The 26,094-nt window shown below is 40.3% G+C and overlaps 1 protein-coding gene across 1 annotated transcript in view; it reads left to right on the top strand.

Moving 5' to 3' along the window:
- The window catches only part of baiap3 (BAI1 associated protein 3), a 53,556-nt gene extending 30,451 nt beyond the window's left edge, over window positions 1-23,105 (top strand). The window contains exons 7-34 of the mRNA XM_085271686.1: window positions 1,170-1,236; window positions 1,498-1,711; window positions 1,979-2,023; window positions 4,327-4,404; window positions 5,024-5,129; window positions 5,882-5,989; window positions 6,077-6,169; window positions 6,471-6,574; window positions 6,664-6,781; window positions 6,961-7,085; window positions 7,874-7,964; window positions 9,621-9,677; window positions 9,783-9,880; window positions 10,041-10,092; window positions 10,220-10,371; window positions 10,468-10,591; window positions 11,424-11,564; window positions 11,710-11,805; window positions 12,070-12,285; window positions 12,417-12,485; window positions 12,571-12,650; window positions 15,577-15,685; window positions 16,128-16,199; window positions 17,207-17,290; window positions 17,502-17,622; window positions 17,695-17,818; window positions 17,903-18,108; window positions 18,357-23,105. Of these exons, the coding sequence (XP_085127812.1) occupies window positions 1,170-1,236; window positions 1,498-1,711; window positions 1,979-2,023; window positions 4,327-4,404; window positions 5,024-5,129; window positions 5,882-5,989; window positions 6,077-6,169; window positions 6,471-6,574; window positions 6,664-6,781; window positions 6,961-7,085; window positions 7,874-7,964; window positions 9,621-9,677; window positions 9,783-9,880; window positions 10,041-10,092; window positions 10,220-10,371; window positions 10,468-10,591; window positions 11,424-11,564; window positions 11,710-11,805; window positions 12,070-12,285; window positions 12,417-12,485; window positions 12,571-12,650; window positions 15,577-15,685; window positions 16,128-16,199; window positions 17,207-17,290; window positions 17,502-17,622; window positions 17,695-17,818; window positions 17,903-18,108; window positions 18,357-18,460 (3,054 nt within the window). The 3' untranslated portion in view covers window positions 18,461-23,105. The remainder of the gene's footprint in view (window positions 1-1,169; window positions 1,237-1,497; window positions 1,712-1,978; window positions 2,024-4,326; window positions 4,405-5,023; window positions 5,130-5,881; window positions 5,990-6,076; window positions 6,170-6,470; window positions 6,575-6,663; window positions 6,782-6,960; window positions 7,086-7,873; window positions 7,965-9,620; window positions 9,678-9,782; window positions 9,881-10,040; window positions 10,093-10,219; window positions 10,372-10,467; window positions 10,592-11,423; window positions 11,565-11,709; window positions 11,806-12,069; window positions 12,286-12,416; window positions 12,486-12,570; window positions 12,651-15,576; window positions 15,686-16,127; window positions 16,200-17,206; window positions 17,291-17,501; window positions 17,623-17,694; window positions 17,819-17,902; window positions 18,109-18,356) is intronic.
- Window positions 23,106-26,094: the final 2,989 nt, after the last annotated feature.

Below are 26,094 nucleotides of genomic sequence, written 5' to 3'. Positions count from 1 at the left end.
CGCGAATCCTCCAGCGTTCTTGGCTGAAAATCCTCCAGCTCTTCACACAGGAGCGGCTGCTCAGGGTGGACGCGTACCATGGAAACAAGGAAGTCTCGAATGAGTGGGTGTAGTGCGCCAAATAGCCAGGGAAGTCCAGAAACCATTCTCTGTAACCGAATAGCTAGCTCCTCCTGGTATTCCTTAAAAGGCAGGGCAAACCACTCCTGACATAGAAACTCCACCACGTAAATCATGTCCTCCTGGAGCTCAGCGGAGGGATTGTGAGCTGCTGGGTCCATTGTCTGGTCGTAGTCTTCTGTCACAATACGGCTGTGTGCAGGCAAGAGAAGGACCCAAACGCAAACTCGCAGAGACAAAGGTAAACTCAAAAACACAGCTTTATTGCTGGTGTAGGGGGACACGAAAAAACAATACTAAACTAAACTAAAAAACCTAAAGCACAAGGAGCCACAGGGACCATCACACAGCTATGAGGGACTCTACAACACAACACTGACAAAGAGAAACACAGGGCTTAAATACACTGAGGGATAACGAGGGAATGAGAGACAGAAGGAGAGCACAGCTGGGAGCAGTCATGCTGGATGAGACAAGGGAAGAAAAACTAGAAACACTGACATGATACACGGACCTTCAAAGTAAAACAGGAAACACACTGACTGAACTCTAGACAACTTAACAGCAACTGGGGAGACGGAACATAGGAACCTGAAACATGGTACAAAAAGTCACAGTAGACATAACATGGAACGCAGGGAAGCCATATTACAAAACCTAAGAACTAAACCTATGATAACCATAACTGAAACCTAGGGAAATAAGAAACAGTACAACAAAGGACTCAAAACATGAACCATAATATAAAAAACACAAGAACTCAAAAAGCTGGGTCAGAAAGACCCAGAACCGTGACAGTAACAAGTAAAAGCTACAGCATGTTTTTTGGGGCTTTTTGGCTATTTACTTGACTGCCACTTTGCACTTTTTAATATCCACGTAAAGAACTTTGAAGTGTTTTGAAATAGAGGTTGCCTGAGTTTTACTGACTTTTTACTTGAAGTTTATCAGGAAATAGGAAGTTATTGTTTTTTAAAATTCATGCCCATCATCCTTGAAATATACTCAGATGTTTTAAACTAAACAGGCATGAAATTCTTTTTCCACAGAGAGCTAATTTTTCCTTGAGAGTTTCTGTTATGAAAGCAAAGAATCTAATGGCCAAGGATGCAAATGGTGAGATATTTCATTCATTACATGTTCTTTTTCTAATATTTAATTGAAATGCTTCATCCACTCACTGTGATTAATCACTTTACTTCTCTACTCTGACACTTTGTACAAAAAGAAGCCAATAAGCCTAAAGTGTAAGGATGAGTGCTGATGTTACAATCCAAGTAATCTGATATCATGTTTACTCTATGACCAATGAACTATGCTAATGAAACAGCAATAACAGTAACTATCCAACACTGTCTTCTGGTTGTCACCCTGCAGGCTACAGTGACCCGTACTGCATGCTGGGCATCCTCGTGGGCCAGAGCCCTCGGGAAACGGAGGAGAAGAAGGAGAGAAAGTTCAGCTTCAGGAAGAGGAAGGACAAGCTGGAGAAACGCTCCAGCACCAAGGAAGTGTTACCAGCCAGGTGTATTCAGGTGACTGAGGTCAAACCTGAGACTCTGAACCCAGTGTGGGACGAGCACTTCGTGTTGTGAGTATAAGACAAATTCTAACCTTTATCAGAGAGCTGCACACGCTGGTATGTGTGATATGCAGGAATCACGGTTTCATTAGTTTCACACTAACGCCCAAAGCTGCTAGTTATGTGACCAGTGCGCCACAATGTCATTTCTGTGAAAAGAGCCACTGAAGAATTGAGCCGATTATTGTCAGTGTTGCTGATGAAATTGAGCGCTTAAACGATGATGTTTCCGGGTCTTTAGTTTTTTATTGTTGCTTTGCTGTTGTTGTGTTCTAGTGAAATAGACGATGTCCACAATGACCTCTTACATCTGGACATATGGTAAGATAATTCAATTCAACTTTATTTCCTATTAATGCAGTGTGTGATCTGAGGAGACTGTGCATAGTAATGCCAAGCTCTTACAGCTACAAACATAACCTACAGTATATTTGATTTTGCTTTAATGCCAGATTACTACATTGCATTGCAGAAATTTAAAAGAAAACATATATGGAAGCAGAGAAACAAGAGGTGGTAAATAAATATATTAAGTATACAATAACTGATTACTTTATCAGTTAATAATTAGATCTATGCAAACTTTTGAAAAACATGACAAATTGAATTATTCTCAACTAATGTGTTTGATTTGATCAGTTAGCTGTCAAAATCTATTGATATACAATTGAGTTAATTCTTCTGCTCTTGCTCTTGACTAAGGCGGTCGCACTTTTCTCCTCTCCTCCTCCTCCTCTCCCTCAGCTTCCCTGCTTAGCCTCTTATGTCCTTGTCTAGTCTCGTGTTTTTTTGTATTACTTTTCCCTGGAACACTCTCTCTGTTCTCTAAAACCTAAAAGAGGAATTATGGATTGGATCAACTGGTCCCTAAATGCAATTGACACCCCTTTCTCAAAGAGAAGTTTGGGCTTGGGTGAGCCTGAGTGCTGAAGATATCTACCTATTCGGAACCATGGTAACAGGGTTCTGGCGGATCGGAGCTGGCTTGGCCCTGACTTATCAAAGAATTAAGAAAGCGGAACCAGCTGTTCAAACCCCCACAAGGCTGCCCGCTGGGATTGGAACGATGGGAAGAGGCGTGAGTTTCTCAAAATGGGCTCATTGAGTGCAGCACGGATAAGATCTTGGAGAGGCTACGGCTGCTGTGAATACTCAGAATAAGATCTCTGACTGCAGACTGGATACATCTCAGAAGGGCTAGCTCGGAATAACATCTCTGGGCGCAAATTGGATGACATCTCGGGGAGGCACACTGCCGTGAGTTCTCAGAAATCTGCTCCTTGAGCACAAGAAATGACAACATCACAGAACGCAAGTATGGCGAAGCTCGCGGCTCTCCAGCGGGAGATTGAGAGACCAGTGTTGGACTGTAGAACTGCTTTGAAATTCATATGAGCTGTTCGCACTAACGTAAAAAGCACCATCACCTCATGCGGATACCCCTTTGGCGCCAGCTGCGTTCGCAGGGCTGGAGCCGAACAAAAACACCCTGATAACGACTGTGTTTAGTCTGTTCCTTCCCATTCCATGCAAGGCCACCTGGGTTGGCTGGAAGACTGTTTACTTAGCCTAGCAGGGCGAAGGACACTGTCTCAGCTGAACTCTGGACACGCACACACAAACATATACACTGATATGCACACACTCATCCCCCCTCCCTTTCCAAACGCCTTCGACGCTTATTCCCTTCCGATGCTGCACCCTTTACCCACCCCTGTTGCTTGTCATGTGTTTCTTTGGTGTATTAAGAGTTTTTTCATGTGCTATGTGCAGAGGTGTTTTTTTCTGTTCTCAAACTGATCTCCCTGTTGGAGCTCAGTCTGGAGTTATTTTTTTCTCCTTATCTTTCCTCATGTGGGGCATTTTCCATTGTTATACCTCTCTGACCTGTCTTCCCCATGTGATGTTTTGTGTAATGTATATATGGTCGGAGTGTAAGATGGCGCTGCCATTGAGTGCAATAGGTCGGCAGCCTTATGAAATTTCCCCTTGTGGGACTAATAAAGGTATATCAATTCAATTAAAATTAAATGTAAGGCAGCATACTCTTTCAGCTGAGAAACATAAATCATCACATTTTGGGTTTTTTGGAAAATTAACAGTCAAAAAAAGTTGATATTTTGTATTTGAGCAACAAAATCCTCTAAAATAGCTCATCACTGCAGCTCTAGAAAAGTCACAGAGCTCTATCTTTTTTATTACTTTGTCAAAAGCTTTACAATCTTCCCAGTTTAGTGCCTGGTTCTGCTCACTTTGTCAATTTTAGCAGATCAAAGTTTTACAAGCAAAAGAGAAAACGTCCAAAGTGAAGCGAAGCAATCATCCTTTCTAATTATGCAAAAATGTAACAATTTTATCCGCATCATTCAGTGTGAATATCATTACTATGCAAATCAAATAGCCTGTTAAAATGTGATGTTCTAAATTACAAAATGTCCCCATTATTCAGCTGTTACCGAAACATTTCCTGCCTCTTGTCATGGTAAAAGTTGCTTTTCTTAAACAACAATGGGCCTTGATTATAGATGACCTTCTCTTCTCAGTTTATTACAGCTTCTTACAGCCTCTCATGTTTTGCAGTAAGTGAGAGTGTAACAAGCTTTTATTCGTCTTCTTTCCTTCAGGGATCACGATGACGACGTATCTGTTGCTGAGGCCTGCAAAAAGCTCAATGAAGTCAGTGGACTTCGAGGAATGGGCAGGTAGAAAAAAGTACTGCATGCTAACTACAGTAATTCTGGATTTCCAGCGTAATTTTGTCAGAAATCCTTAAAACTTTCCTAATTTTGGAAACAATTAAACTTGTTAATTCGTGAGTCCAGTTGACATTGCAACAGTAAAAATATGAGTCATTAAATATGTAATTTCCATGTGAATTATTCCAGAAGTTCCAGCTGATGAGTATAGAGACCTGGTTTGTCTCCGCATGTTCAAAAAGCTGATAGCAGCCTACTTGTTAATTTTACGGGATCATTTGGTATTTGCCCTTTGAAAGACTGACATACAGAAAACCCTGGTGCCAATAAATCTGTGCACACAGAAAACATGAGGAGATCTGCCAGGTCACAGAGAGACTAATAAATAGCAGACATGTCTAATGAAAACCTGAGAATGCCAACCATAGCCAAGGGATTAAAGGATCCTCATCCCGTGGTGAAAAATCTGCAATTTTAATCCAACAAGAAAGTAACAAGTGGTCAGCTGGCATCAGTAAATAAATGCAGTATCTCTAATTGTGAGTCACACATAATGAAGGCATTAGCTAAATGCAGAAAAACTGAAAACTCACCATTTACTTTGTTCCTCGCATTTTCCGCTCAGGTATTTTAAGCAAATAGCAAAGTCGGTGCGTGCGAATGGATCTGCATCATCGGGCTCTGAGGAGAATGTAGATGACTTCCTCGGATGCATCAATATTCCTTTGAATGTGAGTGAACAAAGTGCAACTGTCTCCGCAGAGAAACCACACACAAGCTTTTCTTCTTTCAGCTGCTCCCTTTAGGGGTCACCACAGCGAACCATCTGCCTCCGTCTCACCCCAATCCTTAGCATCTTCTTCCATCACACTAACCCTCTGCATGTCTTCCTTCACTGAATCCCTGAATCTTCTCTGTCACAAATCTTCTTTATCCTCCTGCCCGGCAGCTCCATATTCAACATCCTTTGTACATGTCATCCTCCTCTGCACATGTCCAAACCATGTCAGCCTTGCCTCTCTACCTTTGTCTTCAAACTGCTGAACCTGAGATGTCACTCTGATATACTCATTTCTAATTTTGTCCTGTCACTTCTGGTCACTAACAGTCTTACCGTCTTTAACTCTGCTAGCTTCCGCTTGGCCTCTTTTGGGCTTTTTTTTGTTGATTGGTTGGTTATTGTTTATTTGTTTTTTTCCAGTGCCACCACATCCAAAGCAAACATCATAGCAAGTCTCCCACCATCTTGTAAATCATCTCCTTCTCTTGCTGCTATCCTTCTGTCACGAATCACCTCTAATACTTCACCCGCTCCATGCTTCTTCCCTTCTCTTATGCTCAATCTGTGGCTTCAGATGGTTTAGCCCATTAATTCTACCCCTGCCCCTTGCATCTTCAAAATCTCACACAAACTCATATACATTAAAGGACATACTGTAAAAGTTTTGTCAGTATGTCAAGTCAAGCTGCTTTCCTTCTTCAGGAAATTCCCGTTATGGGCTACGACACCTGGTTCAAGCTTGAGCCACGCTCGAGTGCATCTAAAGTTCAGGGAGAATGTCACCTGATTCTGAAGCTCTTCACCAGCCAGGTATTAAAAGTACAACAGTTATTCATTATATAAAAATGTGTCTTCCTCTGTGTACGATAAGACTTCAAATGTTCATTTGACCTTCAGAGAGACACAGCTTTGTCTAAGAAGGAGACAAATGTCTCCATTCACAAGAAACTGCTGAGTCAGATTGTGGAGTACGAGCATGCTCATGTTAAGGTGAGTTTCCTTTAGATGGTTTTTTTTTCTACGCACACACTTTTATAACAGCTTCTATTGTTTTCTGTTTAACTATTTAGTCATATTTTTTATCATTAAATGTAAACTTATACAGATGGAAATAATCCTGCTGTCAGAGAGTGAAAGGCAGGGTACACCCTGCATAGGCTGCCAGTTTATCACATGGCTAAAATGATTGTATTTAGAAACAAAGCCTCAAAAGTGCACAAACTGTACAAAGAGTTTCTTCTTACATTGAAGTGTGGTTGAAATGACTGTAATCTTCCACATGTATTTCCAGCGAGAGCCGTACAACTGGAACGGGCAGGTTTCTCCTCCAGCATGGACTGTGCTAACTCACCATGCTGTGCAAACTGATCTCTCACCTCTGCAACAGGCTATTATGTGAGTATTAATGGAGGAATAAAATTGATCAAATGTTATATGAACGCTTTAGCATCAGGAGGAAGGTGCGTGTTTTATTTTTAATGCAGTCGCTGGCAGTGCTACAGCAGCCACCATCGGACCCAGAGGGTGTGCTACTCCCTGCTGCTGCGCCTCCTGAGGACTATCGATGCAGAGTGGGACCCTCCCGCTGTGCGGGGAGACCTAGTAGGTTCTACACCATTGCTCCCCCAACAGGGAAAAAAACAAAAACCTTTCATCATCTAGAAACAGTCACCTCATTAGCTCAGCTCCTCACTGACATTCATCAAGGTTTTTGGTTCAGCCAAAAATGTCTCACAGCCAGTGTACTAGAAGCTATAACTGAGGGCCCTTCCTGTGTCCAGGAGAGGCAGCTGTCAGACAGCTTCAGGCTGTACACAGAGCACTGCCTGTGCCTGATGAAGAACATGCGTCAGGTTTTCCCCTGCACCAGCGCTGCTGCCATTACACGCTACGAGCTCATGCTGAGGTAAAGGCACACCACCATCACATCACGCACTCGCCCGTGCTCTCATACCAACATGTTCAGCCATTCACCCCAACAAACACAGAGAGACTACAGAGAGTCACACTCTGTGGAGGAAGCAGTGTTGGGTTCCTTACTCACTAAACAATGTTTTAAATGTCATTGTTCATTACTCATGTCAAAAGAGCTATAACACCTTTTCCTCAAAGCCCAATTTGTTGTAAAAAAAAAAAAAAAGACTAACACCTGACTAATGTACCAAGAGGGAAATTTTAACTAGAAGTCTTGGATAACTAGAAATGAGAAGCCATCGACAAGCAAAATCTGGATCAGCAAGAGAAGAATCGCCATCTTTTGGCTTTTGCTTGTACGTAGCAGTGACCAAAGGAAGAAAGTAAGAGCACAGAGATGAGGAGTCTGTATCTTATAAATTGCAGTAAAAGCAGCTAATTATTGAAGTTCATGTGCCTGGTTTGGACTAATTTAGAGGCGACTGGCTTTTTATAGAAGCTTTTACAGTAAGAAGTCTTGCTCTGCCCAGTTATCAGCACCTCAAGGGAACTCTTTTCTACACTCTGAAACACACACACACATAAAGTGACTCACTAACAGTTAAAGTTATCTTTCTCATTTTCTCCACAGATATGCAGAATCTTGCATACAATTAAAGTGCAATAGATATAGCTTTTATATTTTCTGAGGTGTAAAGAACATTATGTTACTGTATAACTGCTTTATGATATAATCGCACTCATACATTGTCGCTGGCTTTTTCTGTCTGTGACTGTCAGGGGGATTGGGTACATGCAAAACATGCGTGCCTTTAAGACTGTGTGTCCTCTTCGAAATGACCTGCATCTCGACATCACTACTGCTATTAAGGTAACAAGAAAACCTGTGTGGGTGACTCATGAAGTTTTTGACCAGCAGGATTTTTTTAATGTAGTACATAAATTAATTGTTGTCCTTCATGCATGTACTTATGAAACTTTATTAGGTACCAGGTGCTAGAACTGCCCTAAAAAAACCTTGCATGTAAAAAACCTCAGTGTCTACCTTGATGGTTCTTTTAAATTGAATAAGCAGGTGAGTGCAGTAGTCTAATCCTGCTTTTTTCAGTTAAGACAGCTAGTCAAGCTTCTCTACACTGGCTTCCTGTCTCCTACAGGATCCAATTTAAACTTTTACTTTTTGTTTTTAAGTCACTTAACGCTGGAGCCCCTTCTTACCTGTCTGAGCTCCTTTCTGTTTATGCTCCAGGAAAATCCATTAGGTCTAGCTCAAAATTAATGCTATCCATCCCACGGACTAATCTCAAATCTCGTAGCGATAGAGCCTTCTCTGTGGCAGGTCCCAGACTTTGGAATAGTCTTCCCCAAAATATTAGATCTGCACAAACACTTGATCAATTTAAATCACTACTAAAGACATATTTTTATGCCCTGGCTTTTAACACACTATGACCCAAGCATTTTGGTCTTATTTAATAATCTTAGTTATTGTTTTAATTCTTTTATTGTCCTATCATTGTTTTATATTGTTATTATTGTTTTACGTTGTTTCTTTTTTATGACATTTTTATATTGTTAAGCACTTTGTGCAGCATCATCTATCTGGAAATGTGCTATATAAATAAATTTGACCTTGACCTTGACCTTAAATCTTCATAGTGTAGATTCAAGAAGGTGCTGGAAATGTTCCTCACAGATTTTGGTCTATATTGTCATGAAGGATCTGCTGGGTGTGGATACAGTTTGAACACAAACTCGTTTTCATGTTTAAAAAACTGTTTGAGATGATTTGAATTTTGTGACCTTGCCATGGAGGACATGGTCAGGTACGCTGTGACACTGAAATGATGCTCATTTGGTACTAAGGGCCCAAAGTGTCCCAAATAAAATATTCCCCACGTTGTTAAACCAAGAGCAGCAACTCAAACTATTAATACAAGGCTGGATGGATCAGTGCATTCATGTATTTAATGAGAAATCCTGACACTAGCATCGGAAAGAAAGTGAAATTCATCAGACCTGGCAATGTTTTTCCAATCTTCTATTGTCTGTTGACCTTGTGTAGATATTTTTCTTAGTTGACAGGAGTGGCACCCAGTGCCATTTTATCTTTTTCAGACCATTCTCTGTAAAACCTACAGATGGTTGTGTGGGAAAGTCCAGGCAGATCAGCAGTTTCTGAAATTCTGAAATAAACTGACAACCATACGTGAATATTTTGAGTTGCTGTCATAGCTGGTTAGCAGTTGAACAGATGTACCTAATAACCTAGTCATTTAGTGTACAGAGTGTAGTGATGTACTGCATATCTGTGGATGTCATTGTTGGTCTTAATGGAGCAAAGTACCAATAAAATATGGAAATATGGATATTAGTTTTAAATGAGGAAGTAAATGTGTTTAACACTTGAGCTTTTATTGATTCATAGAGTGTTTTTGATGAGAAATGATGAATGTAAGAAATACTTACTAGTCAATAAGAGCCCTTTACTTCAGCCCAGTTATTCTCCTTTTAATCTTTTGAACAGAAAGGAACTGCTGAGTGGTACGAGAGCTTAATCACTCGATATAAACCAGAGGAAGGAGTAAGCTTGTTTTGGTCCTAAATCATAGATATCCTAACATCTTTTACACAGTGTACCTTGAGTTTTTTCATCCAGGGTGATGTTCATTATATTCTGACAATGCAGACTCTGGAGGAACAGCTGAAGAAGCTGGTTCAGGTGATTGATGCTGCATGTGCAGATGTCCAGAGGGCCCAGAACATCTACAATAAACTTTTCTACAGGTGAACAGCAGTTTTCTGCAAGAAATCCGAGGGAGAAAAAAAAACAACCGATAAGTGTCATGCTATATTATTCAGTGGTGACACACTGATTTGTGTGCTTGGTTGTTGATGGGATTTTTATATTTTTCTTTGTTTGTTTGTTTGTTTGTTTTCTCCACAGTGCAGTGAAAGTAGATTTCTTCAGCATATCATACAGACTGTTGGAAAAGCAGGTATGTCACTGAAAATGATGCGACAGGTCACTGTAAACATGACATGACAAGTCTTTCTGAGTCATATGTTGTTGTTGCTGCTAACTTTTACACGGATGAAACACGCTGACTTCCTTTGACCTGACAGGTAGCTGATGATGTGAACGTGGCGATGGAGCGGGTGTGTGGGACTCTCGAGCAGGAGAGCTCCAGACTGTCTCAGACAATGGGAGAGACCATCTTCGAGCTCTTCGTGTCCTTGAAAATCCTCAAAGGCTTTCGAGAGTTTCTTCCTCTCAAGTTGGTTATCCTTTTGACTCCAACGTCTATTGATGTAACAATGTAAAAGGCTCTGACTGGAAGTCATGTCCTAATGAATGTATTTCTCTTTTACAGGGATGCTAAAATGTTGGCCTTGACAGGTTTCCATAACTGGTTCAAGTCCTCAATTCACAAGTGGCTGCAGATTGTTCACGACAGGTCCTGTGACAGGATTCGCAAGGCAGTGGAAACAGATAAGGTGAGAAATGGCATGAATAATAGAAGGAACATAATAGACTCTTTCTCAGAAAACAAGTCAACTTACAGAAGTACTGAACACGCAGGTGTGTAAAATATAGCTGTGTGCCACATAGAGTAGGTCTAAAGCTTTAGAACAAGCTAAAACTCATTAGGATTGTAGCTGTGAATAGCTGTAAAAGGCACCTTTAATGTGTTATCAATTAACACATTATCACAGCATCAATGTACAATTAACCTGTAATTAATTATATATATATATATTGTATCCTTATTGCTCAAAGGTGTTCCATTGTTACCAAAGGTGTAAAAAAATTATGAGACCCCCAGCTCTCTTGTTTTTCTATATTTTTTCCTAAGAATTAAAATATTTTGTACAATAATGATTTATTCACCATTATTAAACATGTACAGTATTCACTTTAAGGAGAAGCAGTAATCTGCTGATAAATTATTTGTCTGGCGCTATAAGCTAGCATTCATTAGCTGATCAGCCAGTCCCTCGATCAGTTGAGATGAGCTGTAATAGAAGTGATCCAATTAGAAGGAGCAGCATTGGAAGTGAGCTTTACAACTATATGACCTTAAAGGGGAAATTTTAAATCAGGTCTGTTTTTTATGAATGAACTGCCTATTTTTTAATCGCAGGTCATGTACCTCCTTGGAACTACATTAAAATGTTTTACCGTGTTAAGTTTAAAACAGTTATTCATTCCCTGCTTGCAAAATATGCTAAAATGTTACAGATTTTCATGCATGTAAAAAAAAAAATGTAAATATTAGGAAATCCATGCTTTGTCTTTTTTAAGATTGATTTTATTTTTTGTGAGTAGCTTGGACCTTTGCAGCAAGCCAAGCACAGTTCCTCAGCAGTTGAAGTGACAGCTTGCTTCAGCCAGGTACGCGAGATCTGGGTCCAGCTGGCCTGGCCAGACTCTGCGGGGGCCTTCATCTTTGTCACACGTTTGACAGACGTGAGTGCCACTTATAGTGTTGCCACACTCACATACTCATATTCTGTGCACATAGAAACATGACACATACAGTTTATCAGTCAAAATCATAAAGGAAACTGAGGGAGCTGTGCCGTAATGACAAGACTGATTTTATCTACTGCAGAATTTCTGCAGTGAGGCCGTGTGCTACTCAGAGATGATAACGCACAAGATTGAGAGGAACCAGCTGGGCCGAGACCACAAGAGTTTCACAGTGCAGGTAACGCCTGTAGCAAGACAGAACCGGGGGTGGGCACAGAATTACGTCAACGATGTCAGCAAGCTCTCTGTCAACACAAAGGGCTCAGTGGGAGAGCAGATATGTTATACACACAAAAACAAAGCAGTTGCTTCTTGTCGTCATCAATCATTTACACTCAAACTCAATCCCTCCACTTCTCTGTAGCCCTGCTTCTTTTCCTTCTTTTTTTCTCCATCTCTACCCTCTGTTTCTCCGCCTTTGCTCCTCCTCGCTTTCTGCTAGCTCTGCATCGCCCTGAACAACATAGAGCATGTGCGTGTTTTCCTGGGTCACCTGCCCCGGGACCTGGACTGGCAGGGTGTGGAGCGCGCCATGGAGGAATCATGCGGGGTGGAGGGGAAAGAGCAGGTTTACAAGGCTCTGAATGGACAGCTGTTCAACATGGACCTGGATCTGCAGAGAGAAGCTAAACGCCTCATCACACTGCTCACTGACAAGGTGAACACGAGGAGTATAATTTTCCTGTTTCTCACAAACCAGTTTGTAGAACTTTTTGAGCGTATCCGGACATCTATATACTTTGAAGTATGCACCTTCATGAACATCTGTGACTAAATATTCCTGTGCAGATGCTGCCTGAGCTGCGGAGGTACATCCAGCACATCAGCCTGTCTCCTGACTCCATCAACAATGATGATGTATGTAGCAATAGCCGCCTAGCCTTTTTTATCCTTATATTAGCGGTGTTTTGTGGTATTTATGTAATGTGTGACATTCTCCCAGGCTGTTTCCCCTCTCATGAAGTACTTACAAGACACTATGGTCATCCTGACAGAAAACCTTGTAAAAGAAAATCTAACCAGGTACTTTTTAATTCTCTTTTTACTATTAATATTAAGTTCTTATTCTTGCATTTCTTTCTAAAAAAAAACAGCACACAGACTTTTGTTGCCTTCAGCAAAACTTGCTTTTTGAGTCACTATGCAATGACATCACAAGATGCCAAAAAAGGCAGGGGGGAGGTAGACTTTAATGTGTTAATAACTGTTGTGAGTCACAATGTGCTAAAAGAAATAGACATTCAGTACAAAACCACTGAATCATGTCATACACAAGACAAAACATGAACATAACAAAGAACATGAGAAATCAGAATGGGCACATAGAGCTCATAGTTGAAGAGGCATACATGCAAATGTCTGTGAAGGTTCTCAGTCATCCAGGTCATCGTAGTCTAAGGAGCTTGGAAAGAAAAGCGTCTGGACTTCTTTAAGTTGCTTGAAGACGTTTCACCTCTCATTCAAGAAGCTTCTTCAGTTCTAGAGTCAAATGGTGGAGAGTCTCAGATTTAAGCTCTGTGTGAGTAACCCACCAAGAGGGACAATGGACCACCTAATGATCCTCTACCTAATCACATGAGCCAAGGTGTGGAAATGGGTGTAGGTCACAATCAGCCAAGGCTTCGGGTGAGCTCATTGTGAAACTTACATAGGGGATGGCAATGTTGTTGCGTTTGTCCTTCTTATCCTCCCTAGTTGGTGTCTGATGTGAGCGACCATCTTTGAACAGAGTCGGTGGTTTACGACACCAACTGTCTGCCAATCCAGTTTTGAGATCCCTTCTCAGACGCCTTAACGCCCTCTCACATCCTGGGTCACCTGACCTCAGGAATTCACAGGGTGGGGCTAGGTTTCACAATGAGTTCACCCGAAACCTTGGCTGATTGTGACCTACACCTATTTCCACACCTTGGCTCACGTGATTAGGTAGAGGATCATTAGGGGGTTCATTGTCCCTCTTGGTGGGTTACTCCCACAAAGCTTAAATCTGGGACTCTCCACCATTTGACCCTAGAACTGAAGAAGCTTCTCGGATGAGAGGTGAAATGTCTTCAAGCAACTTAAAGAAGTCCAGACGCTTTTCTTTCCAAGCTCCTTAGGCATACATGCAAAACTAATCACAACATTAATTTGAGTGATAGTCAAAATACTGTGAAAATAAGTTTGACTGTAGCAGGAAAAGACTGTTCTGAGGCTTATTTCAAAGTATGGTATCTTTATACTAACTTAAGATGTGCATAACACTGATGCAAGCATCCAAGGATCTAGACTTTCTCGTAATGTTTCAAGGTGGTCTTGAGCAAAAGTTCTCCAGGCTTTCTGAAGCTTTGGATGATTTCTTTAACACTGACTGCTTTTTCACTAATTTTCCGTCCAGTGCTTGTATCTTTTCCAGGCTTTTTCAGAGGAATGTTTTTATTTGTTTTTTGGTTTATTTAAGCCACTTAACACAGATCTATGAATCATTCAAGCCTAAAAAGACATGTAACAGTGCATTTAGCAAATCACCACTTTCAAAAAAACAAAGGTCAAATTTAAAACTCTTACCCTTTTGTTTTTCAGTAGCCTGCAGAAAAAGCACATAATTGCCCCCATTTTTTAATCTACGGGAAATGATGACACAGATAACACAGTTTGACAGGCATAAAATAGCAAGATTTTATTTTTGCGCTTTAGGATTCACCTATTGCACTACAACAAGGTTATTCCCAAAGAGCTATTAGCCAAAAATTGACATCTTGACACAGGAAACTGGACTAGTGGAGGACAAAAAAAAGAAGTGGCAGGCCTGAAAAACTATCTACAGCAGATCAACAGTATCTCAAAGTCATGTCCTTAAGAAATAGCAAAAAAAGACCTGACGAAGGACCTGAGAGATGTATCTGCCCTCCAGTTGATCCAGCTACTGTTCACCAAAGCCTCAACAGAAATGGTGTCAGTGGAAGGGAATCAAGGAGGCTGAGGTGTGTGAAATTACACAAAACTGGACTAACCAATAAAATCTGGCAGAGGCTCTGTCATAAATTTCAGCCACATTTCAGTCAGTGTTGTTGTGAATCTTGTCAAAGTTGATGGGATTATGAACTCAGATCCATCATGCAATGCCCTCTGGAAAGCATCTGCCACGGCTTCATTTTTCATTATAACAACGATCCCAAACACACTGCAGTGAAAGATACCAGGATAGGGAAACCCACAATGGAACACTATTGGTTAAGAACTGGCATCCCCAAAGCCTGGACCTCAATATTATTAAAGGAGTTTGGGATCGTCTTGATAAAAACAAAAGAAAAGCCAGCCAGTTTCCAAAGAAGAACTTCTAATGTCCCTGAAGAAGCCTGGAGAACTGTTCCTTAGGACGACTTAGAGAAATTACAAGAAAGCTTGCCTAAAAGAGTTCAGGTCGTGTTTGAGAATAAAGGAGGCCATACAAAATATGAATTTTAGGCTTGTTAGAACTGTACAAACTGTATAAGGGTGGCTCAAGATTTTTGCACTGTACTATAAATATGATTTATATGAGTTCAGCCAGTATGCACCACACCAAATATCCCCTGGTTCCTTATGTTTCCCATGCACATGAAACACTGCATGATCAGCATATATTTGATTGTTAAAACCACAATGAATCCAAGCCAACCCAAAATAGATTTCTGGTTCACTCCAAACGCAGTTACACAACAAAATCCATTGTTTCCTTGTCTTAAAAAGAGATTTTCCCTATTCTGTTGCACTACATAAAATGTGTGACAGCTCAGCAAATAAGATGCTGCGCTTGTGTATGAATGTAAGCGTTGCAATAATAATAATAGCCTTTAGCACTTACACTACTTACAAGTATTCATTATCGGCCTATTATCTGTGAAAACATAGTGAGAGTACATGGGGTGTAATTGGAAGAGCTGGTAAACACACATGTGTGGGTGTCTCATTGTCTGCTTCCTGGTAGAGTTCTCCAGAGCATGTGGGAGCTCCTCCTGCGGATGATCCTGGACACGGTCACTGAAAACAGGGGTGTCCAGGTGGAGTTTTACAACCGCTTCCAGTACACAGTAGAGGTCAGTGATTACTGCATCGCACAATAATCCTTTTAGTCTGTGTGCCCACTGAAAAGAATGGTCTGTTTTAAAAGACGTGTCTAATATGTTAAGATTATCATTGCCACTTGCATTCTTTAATTATCTCGGTATGCCCTTTGGCGTGCAATCATTAGCATATATCAGATATTCATGAAGACACTAGGTAATAGTTCAGTGCCAAAGTGAGCTCCCTTATGAATGACAATGTGGGAACTGTTGTATATTCTAATTCCAATTTAACCAGCTGGAAGAGGACGTGACATATTTGCATGAAAAGTCATGGCATGAATTCGGAGGCTGGCAGACAGATGCAATGTTTGCCAGAGGTTTCATGCTGTTTGTGTGAACAACAAGTCTATCAAAAATAGAGGGATAAATGTTATGAGCTCCCGAGTTTAATGCTTTTGTTCAATCGCTTTAGACTCTGTTGCAGTTCTTTCATGCTAGGGGAGAGGGTCTATTCCTGGAAGACATGAAGAGCGGAGACTACAAGGTAGGAACTCGTCCAATCTGTCAACCAGGAGCCGGCTGTATAAATAATGTACATCTTTTCCCAAACGTATACTGATTTTTATAAACAAAAAAGTGCATGAAAAATGTTGTGCACACTGCACATGATATGAAAAAGTTGAGATTTTAAAAAGTGCAACAAAACAGACAATTTTCACAAAACTTGCGTTTAATATTACACTTATTCTGTTTTACTAATGGTTCATGTTTGTCTTCCAGTCCTAAATCTGCCGTGATCTTTTACCCTGAACTTACAGAGTTGATGGCTTCAGTTACTTTTACTTTTACATTTTTGGCATTTTTCTTCTGTTCATGATTCCATAAGGAAGGAAATTTTCTACAGTGCTTAACCAAGTTATAAGACCAGCACCCAATGCCAGGTTTATTTATATATGCCACAGCTGCCCTTAATTGTCATTGTTGGTAATTGCCAAATAATAATAATAATATTTTTATGTTTCTGTTATGGTTAATTCACCAGTATGTGCAAGGTCTTTAATTAAAATAATATTTTTAATGCTAAAATGTTGCATAAAACTGCAGCCTTTCAGTTTTACATAAGGAAAAAACAGTAAAATACATTATTTATTTAAAAAAAAAAGTCATTAAAACACTTGATTAATTCCTAATTTTCCAGAGAAGTTTAGTTTGGGTATAAAAATTTAAATTCAGTTTGTTATTTGGCTAATAAGTGATATAGTTTTTAGTTTTAAAGTTTTCGAAAGATTTCTAAAATATTTTTGTTTTTATGACAGATGCTCTGCTAAATTGTTAAACTCTACAAGTTCCACTTTCTGTAAAGTCCAAAGATTTATAAAAGAAGCAAATTTCTGCACTTTTTCCATTACACACACTTTTAGTGGTGAACATCTACTAGTACATCTACTAGTCTGGCTCCTGGTATCTTGATAAATGGGTTTAAGGTCAGATTTATGTTGCGTTATCCATCATGCTATTGATCGCTTTGTGACAATCTCGATGCTGTTTTAGGTCTTGGATGAGGAGCTGAGGCTGAATAAATGTTCATCCTTTGAGCTGATTGAACAGTACTATCTGGAGAAGATTTCCCACCAGGTGCGTTTCAACCTACAAGACTGACAATCTCATTTTGTTCTCCTTTGAAGTGAAGAAGGAAGTATTGATTGGACAGCAGAGTGCTCTTTCTTCTGTTGTTATACCTCTGATTAAAAATCTGCCTTCTCGTCGGCCCTTTGAAGACACAACACAACCCGCGAAATGAGGATGGATGCATGCTTAATATTTCTGTCAATACTTAATGTTGCAGAAAACTCTCAAACATACACGTTACGGTCGGATCAGCGTGAAGTGCTACTATGATGCTCCAGAGCAGCGCCTGACAGTGGAGATCCTGCATGCTGCTGATATCATTGCACTGGATGCCAATGGTAAATATGTGAATTTATGAATTTAAATTTTTGTCTTAAATTAAATATTAAAGTTGAACACTACTTCCTCAGGTCTGAGTGATCCCTTCGTCATAGTGGAGTTATGTCCTCACCACCTGTTTCCTATGGCCAAGAGTCAACGCACGCAAGTGAAGCTTAAGACGCTGCACCCAGTGTTCGATGAGCTCTTTTACTTGTGAGTACTCTGCCCTTTTGTTAGGTCTCCCTGTTTATATGCACACACCCTGTGGCTGATTTGTTTGATTCCATTGTCTTCCAGCCACGTCAGTCCTGAACAGTACAGGCACAGGTTTGCCTGTTTGACCTTTACTGTGATGGACTACGATTGGCTGTCCACCAACGACTTCGCTGGAGAAGCCGTCGCTCCTCTCAGCGACTTCTGCTGGCCGGGGAGACCGAACGCCTCAGCGGCTGGCAAGAGCGTCCAGCCTGTCATTCTGCATCTGTCTCGCAGTAAACCCAGCGGTACATACGGCTCCGGGCTGTATCATTTATTTTGGTTTTTTGTTTTTTTTTTTTGTGGGGGGGGGGGGGGGGGGGGGGGGTTATGCCGTCGTTTTGTTTACTCAAACATAATGTTTGCTTCTTGAAGACCAGGGGGTGTAAGTCTGGGTTTCCAATTACTTCTTCAATGCAGCATGAAAAGCCATTCAATCAAGAGATATTTGTGTCAGGTGTAGAAACTGTGCTCATCTGTTTTCTCTCGCCTCCAGAGAAGCCAATCATGGGGATGCTGGAAGCTCGCGTCGGGGACCGGGAGGCTCAGGAGTTTGTCCGCAGGCTGAAAGAGATTGAGAAGTCAATGGAGGAAGAGTAAAGGGTGACAGCGCTGCCTGTGTTGGTGTTTTCTGACCACGTCTTGCGACATGTGCTTTTGTACTGGTACAATGTTTACACTATTGAAATTATTTTTTCCCCTCCCTGATGTATTGTTTGTTCAGTAATTATACCAAAATGAAAAGAAAAGGAAGACAGTGAAGCATATTTCTGTTTTCTTACTGAATGAACGTCCTGTCACTGTGCAACTCGATGCTGTCTCAGTTAAACTATATTTTAGAATTCAGTGGATAGCTGATCCTAAATGTTACTAGTCTATATTTTTTGTAATGAGGTAATCGTTATCTTTGTTGTATACTCTTTGATATGATAGATTTAACATTTTAGAACTATTTTGTGGAAGTAGCTTACACATCCAATAGTATTTAGTCAAAGTCTATACCTCAGATATGCTCATTAGTTGAAGGGAAGTTTGACATTCTTCATGACTTTGTGGAGATAAATTGTGGGAAGGACTATTAAGAAAGTAAAACCGTGAACCCGCATTTAGTTTCCATTTCATAAGTTGAATTTTAAATAGAAATTTGTAGTAGAACTCATGAAAACATAATGCACAGCTTTGGGAAACTGCACCAGTCATTCACTCAGCAGCAGCAGGAGCAGCAGGAGGAGCAGCAGGAAGGCTTAACGTTCCCCTGAGGCACACGCCACAGCTCGGGTTCATTCAACTTTTCAGATTGTTCCTCACAAAGATTGTGATGGGTCAGTGAAGAGACCAAAGACAGTGCTACCTTAGTGCTGGAAAGCTCTATCATTTGAACTCCTTCCCGTATTTTGTGCGACACCACCTCCTCAACTGACAGATTAACTTTACAGACATAGCGCCAGAAACAAATGTATCCTCCGTGTGCAAAAGGTTGAAATGTTGCGTGTTTGTGCATTTCCTTAGTGGATGCTCATTAAAATATGGACAAACTTTCAGATAATGAGGGCATCATATGTGTAGCTAATCCCTAACACTCAATTTCAGACACTTTTTTCTGCTTTTCAATCTGACATGATGTCACTGAGAGGGATATCTATAATATGGTCATCTCAGCATAGACGCTTTCCCCATCTGATGTACAAAGCTTTTGTTTCCAAGAGGCAGCCAATCAGTAGAAAGTTGGCAAAGTGAGAGGAGCTTAAAGAGCTTGTTCATCCAGAGATACTCTAGTAGAGTCCAAGAATAAAGATGCAGTTATGAAAGAGTATAAGAGGTTCCTGCTAAACAGACAGTTGGTTCATTTATGACAGCAGATATCCAGGGGGTGTTGTTACATTAATGCGTCACACACATGTCGACTTATTAGTCACTTATTATTACGATCTGATATCCAAGGCAGTGTGGTTGGGAGATGGAGAGTAGAGCTTATGAAAACAGCAGCACTGAACTCGCTGCACATTCAAAATTCTAATCTAGGAGCGAGCTATTGAAAAGCACAGTCAGGAGAGCAATGGTAAAAAGTGGTGTCCCTCTCTGTTACCTTAGTAATGCTTTTATCCACATCTTCTCAAGTGTGGAAAATCATGCAATCAAGCCCACTCACCACCAAAAGACTTTCACTGCATCTGCAAGGCCGCGGGGAATTGCAGAGTGGAATTGCAAAGAACAGTCGAAAGAGAGAGGCAGGACACCTTTTTAAAGTTTTCGTTATTAAACATGATAAATTAGTTGTTGTTTTTTTCAACTGAGTACATGTGAAATCCTTAATAACTATTACTCTTTGCTACATCAGATCTAGATCAATCTGATGGGTGGGGGAATATATCCCCTGACACTCTCAAAAAGTAATACACTTTGTGGCACAGTGTGTGGCCCTAAACCCCGATGAAAGAGGTTAAAAAATATTCATTAGGTGAAACAGTAGTGTTCAGAAAACCATCAAACATCAAAAGATCTCCATTGATCACATTTGAACTCATCGTAGTCCTTTTGCGAGGAAAAGAAATGAACATTATGTCGTGTTCTGAAGTTTAATCTCTTGAGGTCAAAAGGAAATAAGGTTAATGAACCTGCGCAGGGGCTTAATCATACTTAAGGGGTAAAGAAAGCTCTCCTTACCAGCAGCTGCTCTCGTGTGGCTGACAGACATAACACTAGCCAGTCTCTCAAAGCTGTGCCAGTAACTGAGAGGTTAGGATGTTAAGGTGAGGGTTAAACCACACCCAGAAATCCAGCCACTATTTATCTTGTTAACCACATGGGATTGTTGTTATATTTTTATGCAATTTAAAGATTAACAAACCATTTTATTTAAAAAAATATATAATAATGGAATATTCTCAATTTCACACTCATTTAATTCTAAAGGGCTCGTTTCCTAGGAAGGTTGAAATAAAAATTAGCCAATTATGCTTTTAAAAAGAGGCTTTTTAGTAAACCTCATATTTACTTTTAAAGGGGAGGTTGTGGATTAATGAGCTTAATTTCAGTCTTTAGTGTTAGAGGTCTGGTGACATTGAGAATAATATCAACAACTCAAGCCATCTTTCAGCAAACAAAATTTTAAAAAAGGAACAAAACATTGAAAACGAGCGGAGTACTTTGCAAAGAAATCAGCCGCCCCTCATTTATTTGACTTTTGCTAGGAAATTGAGAAATACATGCAGACATTTGTTGAAACATGTCTTATCACACCTGGAAATACAACATATTTTAGAAGTCAGTACTCGCTATGACCACCTTTATTCTTCGACACAAGCCAAATTCTCTTAAGCAGCTTTCTTGTTTTTTCTTTAAGTTGTCTGCTGGAATAGTTCTCCAGGTTTCTTGAAAATGTTAAGGTCTGACTCAACACTAATTCCACACCTTGAGATATGAACCTTTTTTTATGCTTGAATGAGTCAATTGATAGGTTCATAGGTCAGTGTTAAGTGGCTTAACAAACAAGCAGTCAATGTCAAAAGAAAAAATCAGAAAGAGCATCAGAAAGGCTGGAGAACTATTGCTCAAGACCACTTGAGTCTGCAAGGAAGGAAAATAAAAACAAATGAGGGGTGGCTCAAGAGTTCTGCCGAGTACTGTACCTTTAATTATTTTCATTGACAACCAGAACTTTTAAATTGGAGGTTTAATGCTATATTTTTCTAGGAAATTGCCCCTAATATCAAAAATGTAGCTCAAGTTTTACAGTTGTAATGCACTAGAAACTCTGAACAGTCATCTGCTGTTGTAACAAGCTACTTTCAGCTGCTCCCTTGGTACAAGGGGTCACCACAGCGGGTAGCTCTGCATGTTTGATCTGGCAGAGTGTTTCATGCCAGTTGCCCTTCCTGACGTGACCCCAAAGGGGATTTGAGACCTATGTTAAAAGCATTTAAAAAACAGGAATACATTCGGGTTATTGGAAAGTATTAAAATCGCAGTTCTAATTACGAATGGAACCTTTTTTAGACGAGACAGCAGGATCACAGAGTAGTAACAGAGGTGTAGTGAAGAAACACTGAAAAAACACTGTAGCAAGTACTTAGCACCAAAATCTTCACACCGACAGCATTTTGATAGTGATGTAACTTTACAGTAGCTGCTTGTGTAGTGCTTTGTCGTTAACCTGTGGAGTCGTGAGGATGAAGCACCCAAAAAACCATATCTATGCCTGGAGAGTGTGCTGCATTTACAGGCATTATTAAAGCGTTCGATAAGCCTGCCTTACAAACAGGAGCTGGGAATGCTTTCAGTCCATCTGAAGAGCACTTGGCTTTACATTTAGTTCTTAGGATATTTCAGGTAGAATAGTGTTGGCGTTGTTGCAGAAAAAAAAAATCACCCAGCATCTCCACTGTTAAGTCTGCAGGTTTTCATAGGCGTGATAAAAGGATGTAACTGTGATATTTGAGTGAGTACCAGTGTTGCGATTATATTTTCTCCGTATTATTTTAAAACCAGTTCTTCTGGGCCAGATGTTTACAAAGAAAAATGCAACCTCACTTTGAGCGTAAGCAACTATTTTAAAGTCAAATAAATGTTATAAGATAAGTCTTATATTGTAGGATCAACATGCAGGAGTAAGTTGCATATTTATAGTCAAATTAAAACTAACACTGATGATTTTAAATTTTAGAAAAAGAAGCAAAAACCTTTTTTTCCAGAATGCAGTTGAAGAACGCAACTATATTTTCCAGTTATTAAAGATTTGTCTATACTCAGTCACAGTTTTGTAAATTTCCTAACGTTGCCCTTAGACAGGCAGATCCGGTCAGTATTATTATGGATTTGTTCTGCTGATTATTCAGAAGCAAATGAAACATTTTGGTCGTTAAATGTTCAGTTAAGTCAAAGTGTTAACATAGTGTTTGGTTCATTGAAAACGATGTAAAATGTTTAGTTCTGAATATACAGGAAGTGTGGCAAAGGAAATCAGACTGTGAATCAACACACCGTCATTATGACCTAGTGTCACGGCTTAACCAATAGTTTATTTAAACTATTATGTGATATGTTGCTGAGTTGAGCACTTTCTTTGGTCGTTTCGATTCAAAGGCACTGCTGGTGAAAAGTATCTGCAAGAGGCAAAACTCTTTCAATTTGTTATTGTGAAAGTGAATTATTTGTCCTTGAATTGTAAATGCCTGTGTTGCTGTTTATTGGATTATACCTTTGGGAAATGTCTACAAACCCAATAAAGATTGTATTTAACTTTAAACTCAGTGCCGTCACTTAGATAGCATTTGCTGCATCTTTGTCAGTGTGGAGGCATGCTGTAGGCTCACACCTATTTGTTCACTCCGTCATCCCGACCATCAGCCCTCCTACCCCACCCCCACCCCAAGTTTTGTGTCCCTGGTTTTCAGATGACCTTTAATGTTTTACATCCCCTTGGCAGCGGTTACATGAAGATCAAATGCACCTTGTAACGCAGCAGCAGCCCTTCAGAAAAATCGCATACGACCACAAAAATCATATTCCACAGCCAGTGAAACATACCTCGACACAATCACCTTGCTGTTCGCATTTCTCAAGGAGCTGCTGTGATAGTAGATTAGACAAGAATTTCTCACAGCTGGAGGACATGAATGTCTGCGAGTGCTTGTGCTCTACTGAACACTAGTCGATACGTTCTAAATTAGAAGCCTGGTGATGACTGAAGGGTATTGAATTGCATGCTGGCTCAGGTGTGGAGAGGAACTTGTCATCTAATGCAGACATTATGCCCTCTAGTCAGTGCCAGCGCTCACTACATCTGTCGGTGCATATGACAGCTCTCTGGTCTTTGTCTCCGTGCACCTGTGAGCCGACGTACAGATTATTAATGCTCTCGCTGGTTGACTGTCATCTATTCTGGATTCTAAAATACAAGCTATATTCAGTGTTTGCGCGATAACATGTATTTGTGTTAGAGAGGTGCTCAGTAGACAGAAATGGTCCCAAGGATTTCCAGTTCTAACCACTAGATGTAGTCGTAACTTTACAAATCCTCACTCAGCCTTATAGGGGTCGCCCTAGGCCTGATGTCACTTGATTGTTTACATTATTTTGTGATAGGAGCACAGAATAAGAAGTGACTACTTTATCCTTTTAAGGTTCTTCCTCTATCGAAAGGACTAGACAGCCTTCAGCTGGTGACGCTGGGTGTTGGGGCATGCATGCATGCATGTTTTCAGACATACAGACATAAGCGCCTGCTGCTGTGACTAGTGATTTGATTCAGTCAAAACATAAAAAGCAAGTGTAATAATTGTGGGAAAATGCATGTTATTATTTCTTATCGTCATGTTTGTGTGGCAAATCTTAAATAAATCTTAATGGACCAAACAGAGAGACAGAAATGAGAGAAATAATGTTGCTCTTTGAGCTTTAGTGGTGTAGAAGTACATGAAGTACTAACAATGTAACAAATTGCTACAAAAAACCCAGGACGTTTTCTAAAATAATCTGCTATACTGCAAGATTGCTCTTATTTTCTTTTACCATAAAGGCCACCAAACTACTGTACTTTTTTAAAATACAATATATGTAGACTTTGTTGTGGAAGTGTGATGCAGTTTGCACTGTTTGTGTGACCAAGAGCAGTGTTAAAGTATAGCTGCCAATGTGAATGACATTTGCAATGAATACATTCAGACTTCTGTCCCCTTGCAATGCAAGTAATGGGCAACAGTTGCTGAGTACAGGGGGAGGGTGTGCAATTATATTTTACAGTAATAAACTTTGTGGAGATTACATCAATACACTTAATACCAACCAAACAGACAGCATCATAAAGTATAGTCCATATTCATTCATAGAATAGGCCTATAATACCATTTTTGTGATGTGTTTTCCTGCCAGTATTGTTCTTTATCAGGGGCATTTTTTACAGTGTAAGTATTTTCCATCAACAGAGTTTAGTTTTTTATTTTTGGACAGTAACCTGATTTAAAACAAAGCAATAGAGACATAAGAAGACAGTTTAGTGTGCTGGAAGCTCCAGTGAGCTCCATCTATCAGGTTTTCTTTAACTTCTGGCTGTGGAGGAGAGAGGTGGGAGCATTTAGCTCGTGTTGATCCCCAGGAATGTTGGCAGAGTCACTGCATTGCTGTAGCTCCTCTGCTGGCTCTGGCAGATACATTTAACAGCGCACTGATCCCACAATCTCTTATCTTCCCTCAAACAACCCTCCAACTCCACACAGTAATGTTACGCTGCAGAGGCCGTCTCCTCCCACTGCAGCAGGTCAGCCTGGATCCCCCACACAGACACTTTTGTTTTGTTTGTCTGAGATGTAAAATTTCACACCTGCAGATTTCCAGACATGGCACTGTATGGCTTTCTTAGACTGATATCACAGGTTTAGTTTTGTAGCTTGATACATGTGCTGAAGGAGGAGAGGGAGGTTATTAATTCAGCTTAACCAATCTGTCATGTATATCAGCATGCACTCGCTTGCTTGAGTTACTTAAAAAAATCTTTAAAAACTTCCACTTCAAACAATGAAAAGAATTCACATCTGAATCGCTTCCAGAGAAAGATCCACCTTTGAGGCTTCACGGAAAATGTGAATATATATAGACACAGCACACTGGCAGGACCTCAGAAGCTTTCCTCAGAATAAAGGAAGGCTCCTCGCAGGCTGAGGACAAAAACACCTGTTGACTGCAGGTGCATCCTTTGGTGTGGCGTCAGCATTATTAGAGAGGAGAGTCTGTCTGGACTCTCCTCTCCGGCAAATATGATGTGGGAAGAAGCCAACACAGCAAGTCCTTTGTGGTTTCAGGGGCCTGTGATGGAGTGAGTAGAGATAATATTGGACAGCTTGCCTATGAGGAATGCAAATAGGACAGTGTTTGGGCCAAAGCCAGTGAGCTTTTTAATGAGACCCATCGCAGAATCATCTTCACACAAAGTTGTATCGACTGATCTCTATAGAGTGAGAAGGCGAGTCTATTCCTGGTCCATCAATATAGACACATGGGTTTTGACATAGACATTACCTTTAACCCAATGTTCAAGCAATAAGTGCTTGAGGTCTCTCTGAAGTCTACAGTCCCACCAACACTTTTTAAAAGAATTACTGTGGAATTGTATATAGTATTATACTGCTAGCAGGTAGGGCTGTGCGATATGACCAAAATCTCATATCCCGATATAAAACATCTATCGTCCGATAATGATATAAATCACAAAAATTTAACATTTTCTGTAAATTCTGTGA

This window comes from Mchenga conophoros, linkage group LG4 (assembly GCF_057382185.1).
Source record: "Mchenga conophoros isolate Kocher_MC1m ecotype Shallow Benthic linkage group LG4, M_conophoros_male_GT1.1, whole genome shotgun sequence".
NCBI classification, from domain to species: domain Eukaryota; kingdom Metazoa; phylum Chordata; class Actinopteri; order Cichliformes; family Cichlidae; genus Mchenga; species Mchenga conophoros.
The sequence above is the reverse complement of the archived record's forward strand: the minus strand, read 5'-3'. Positions and strand labels throughout refer to the sequence as shown.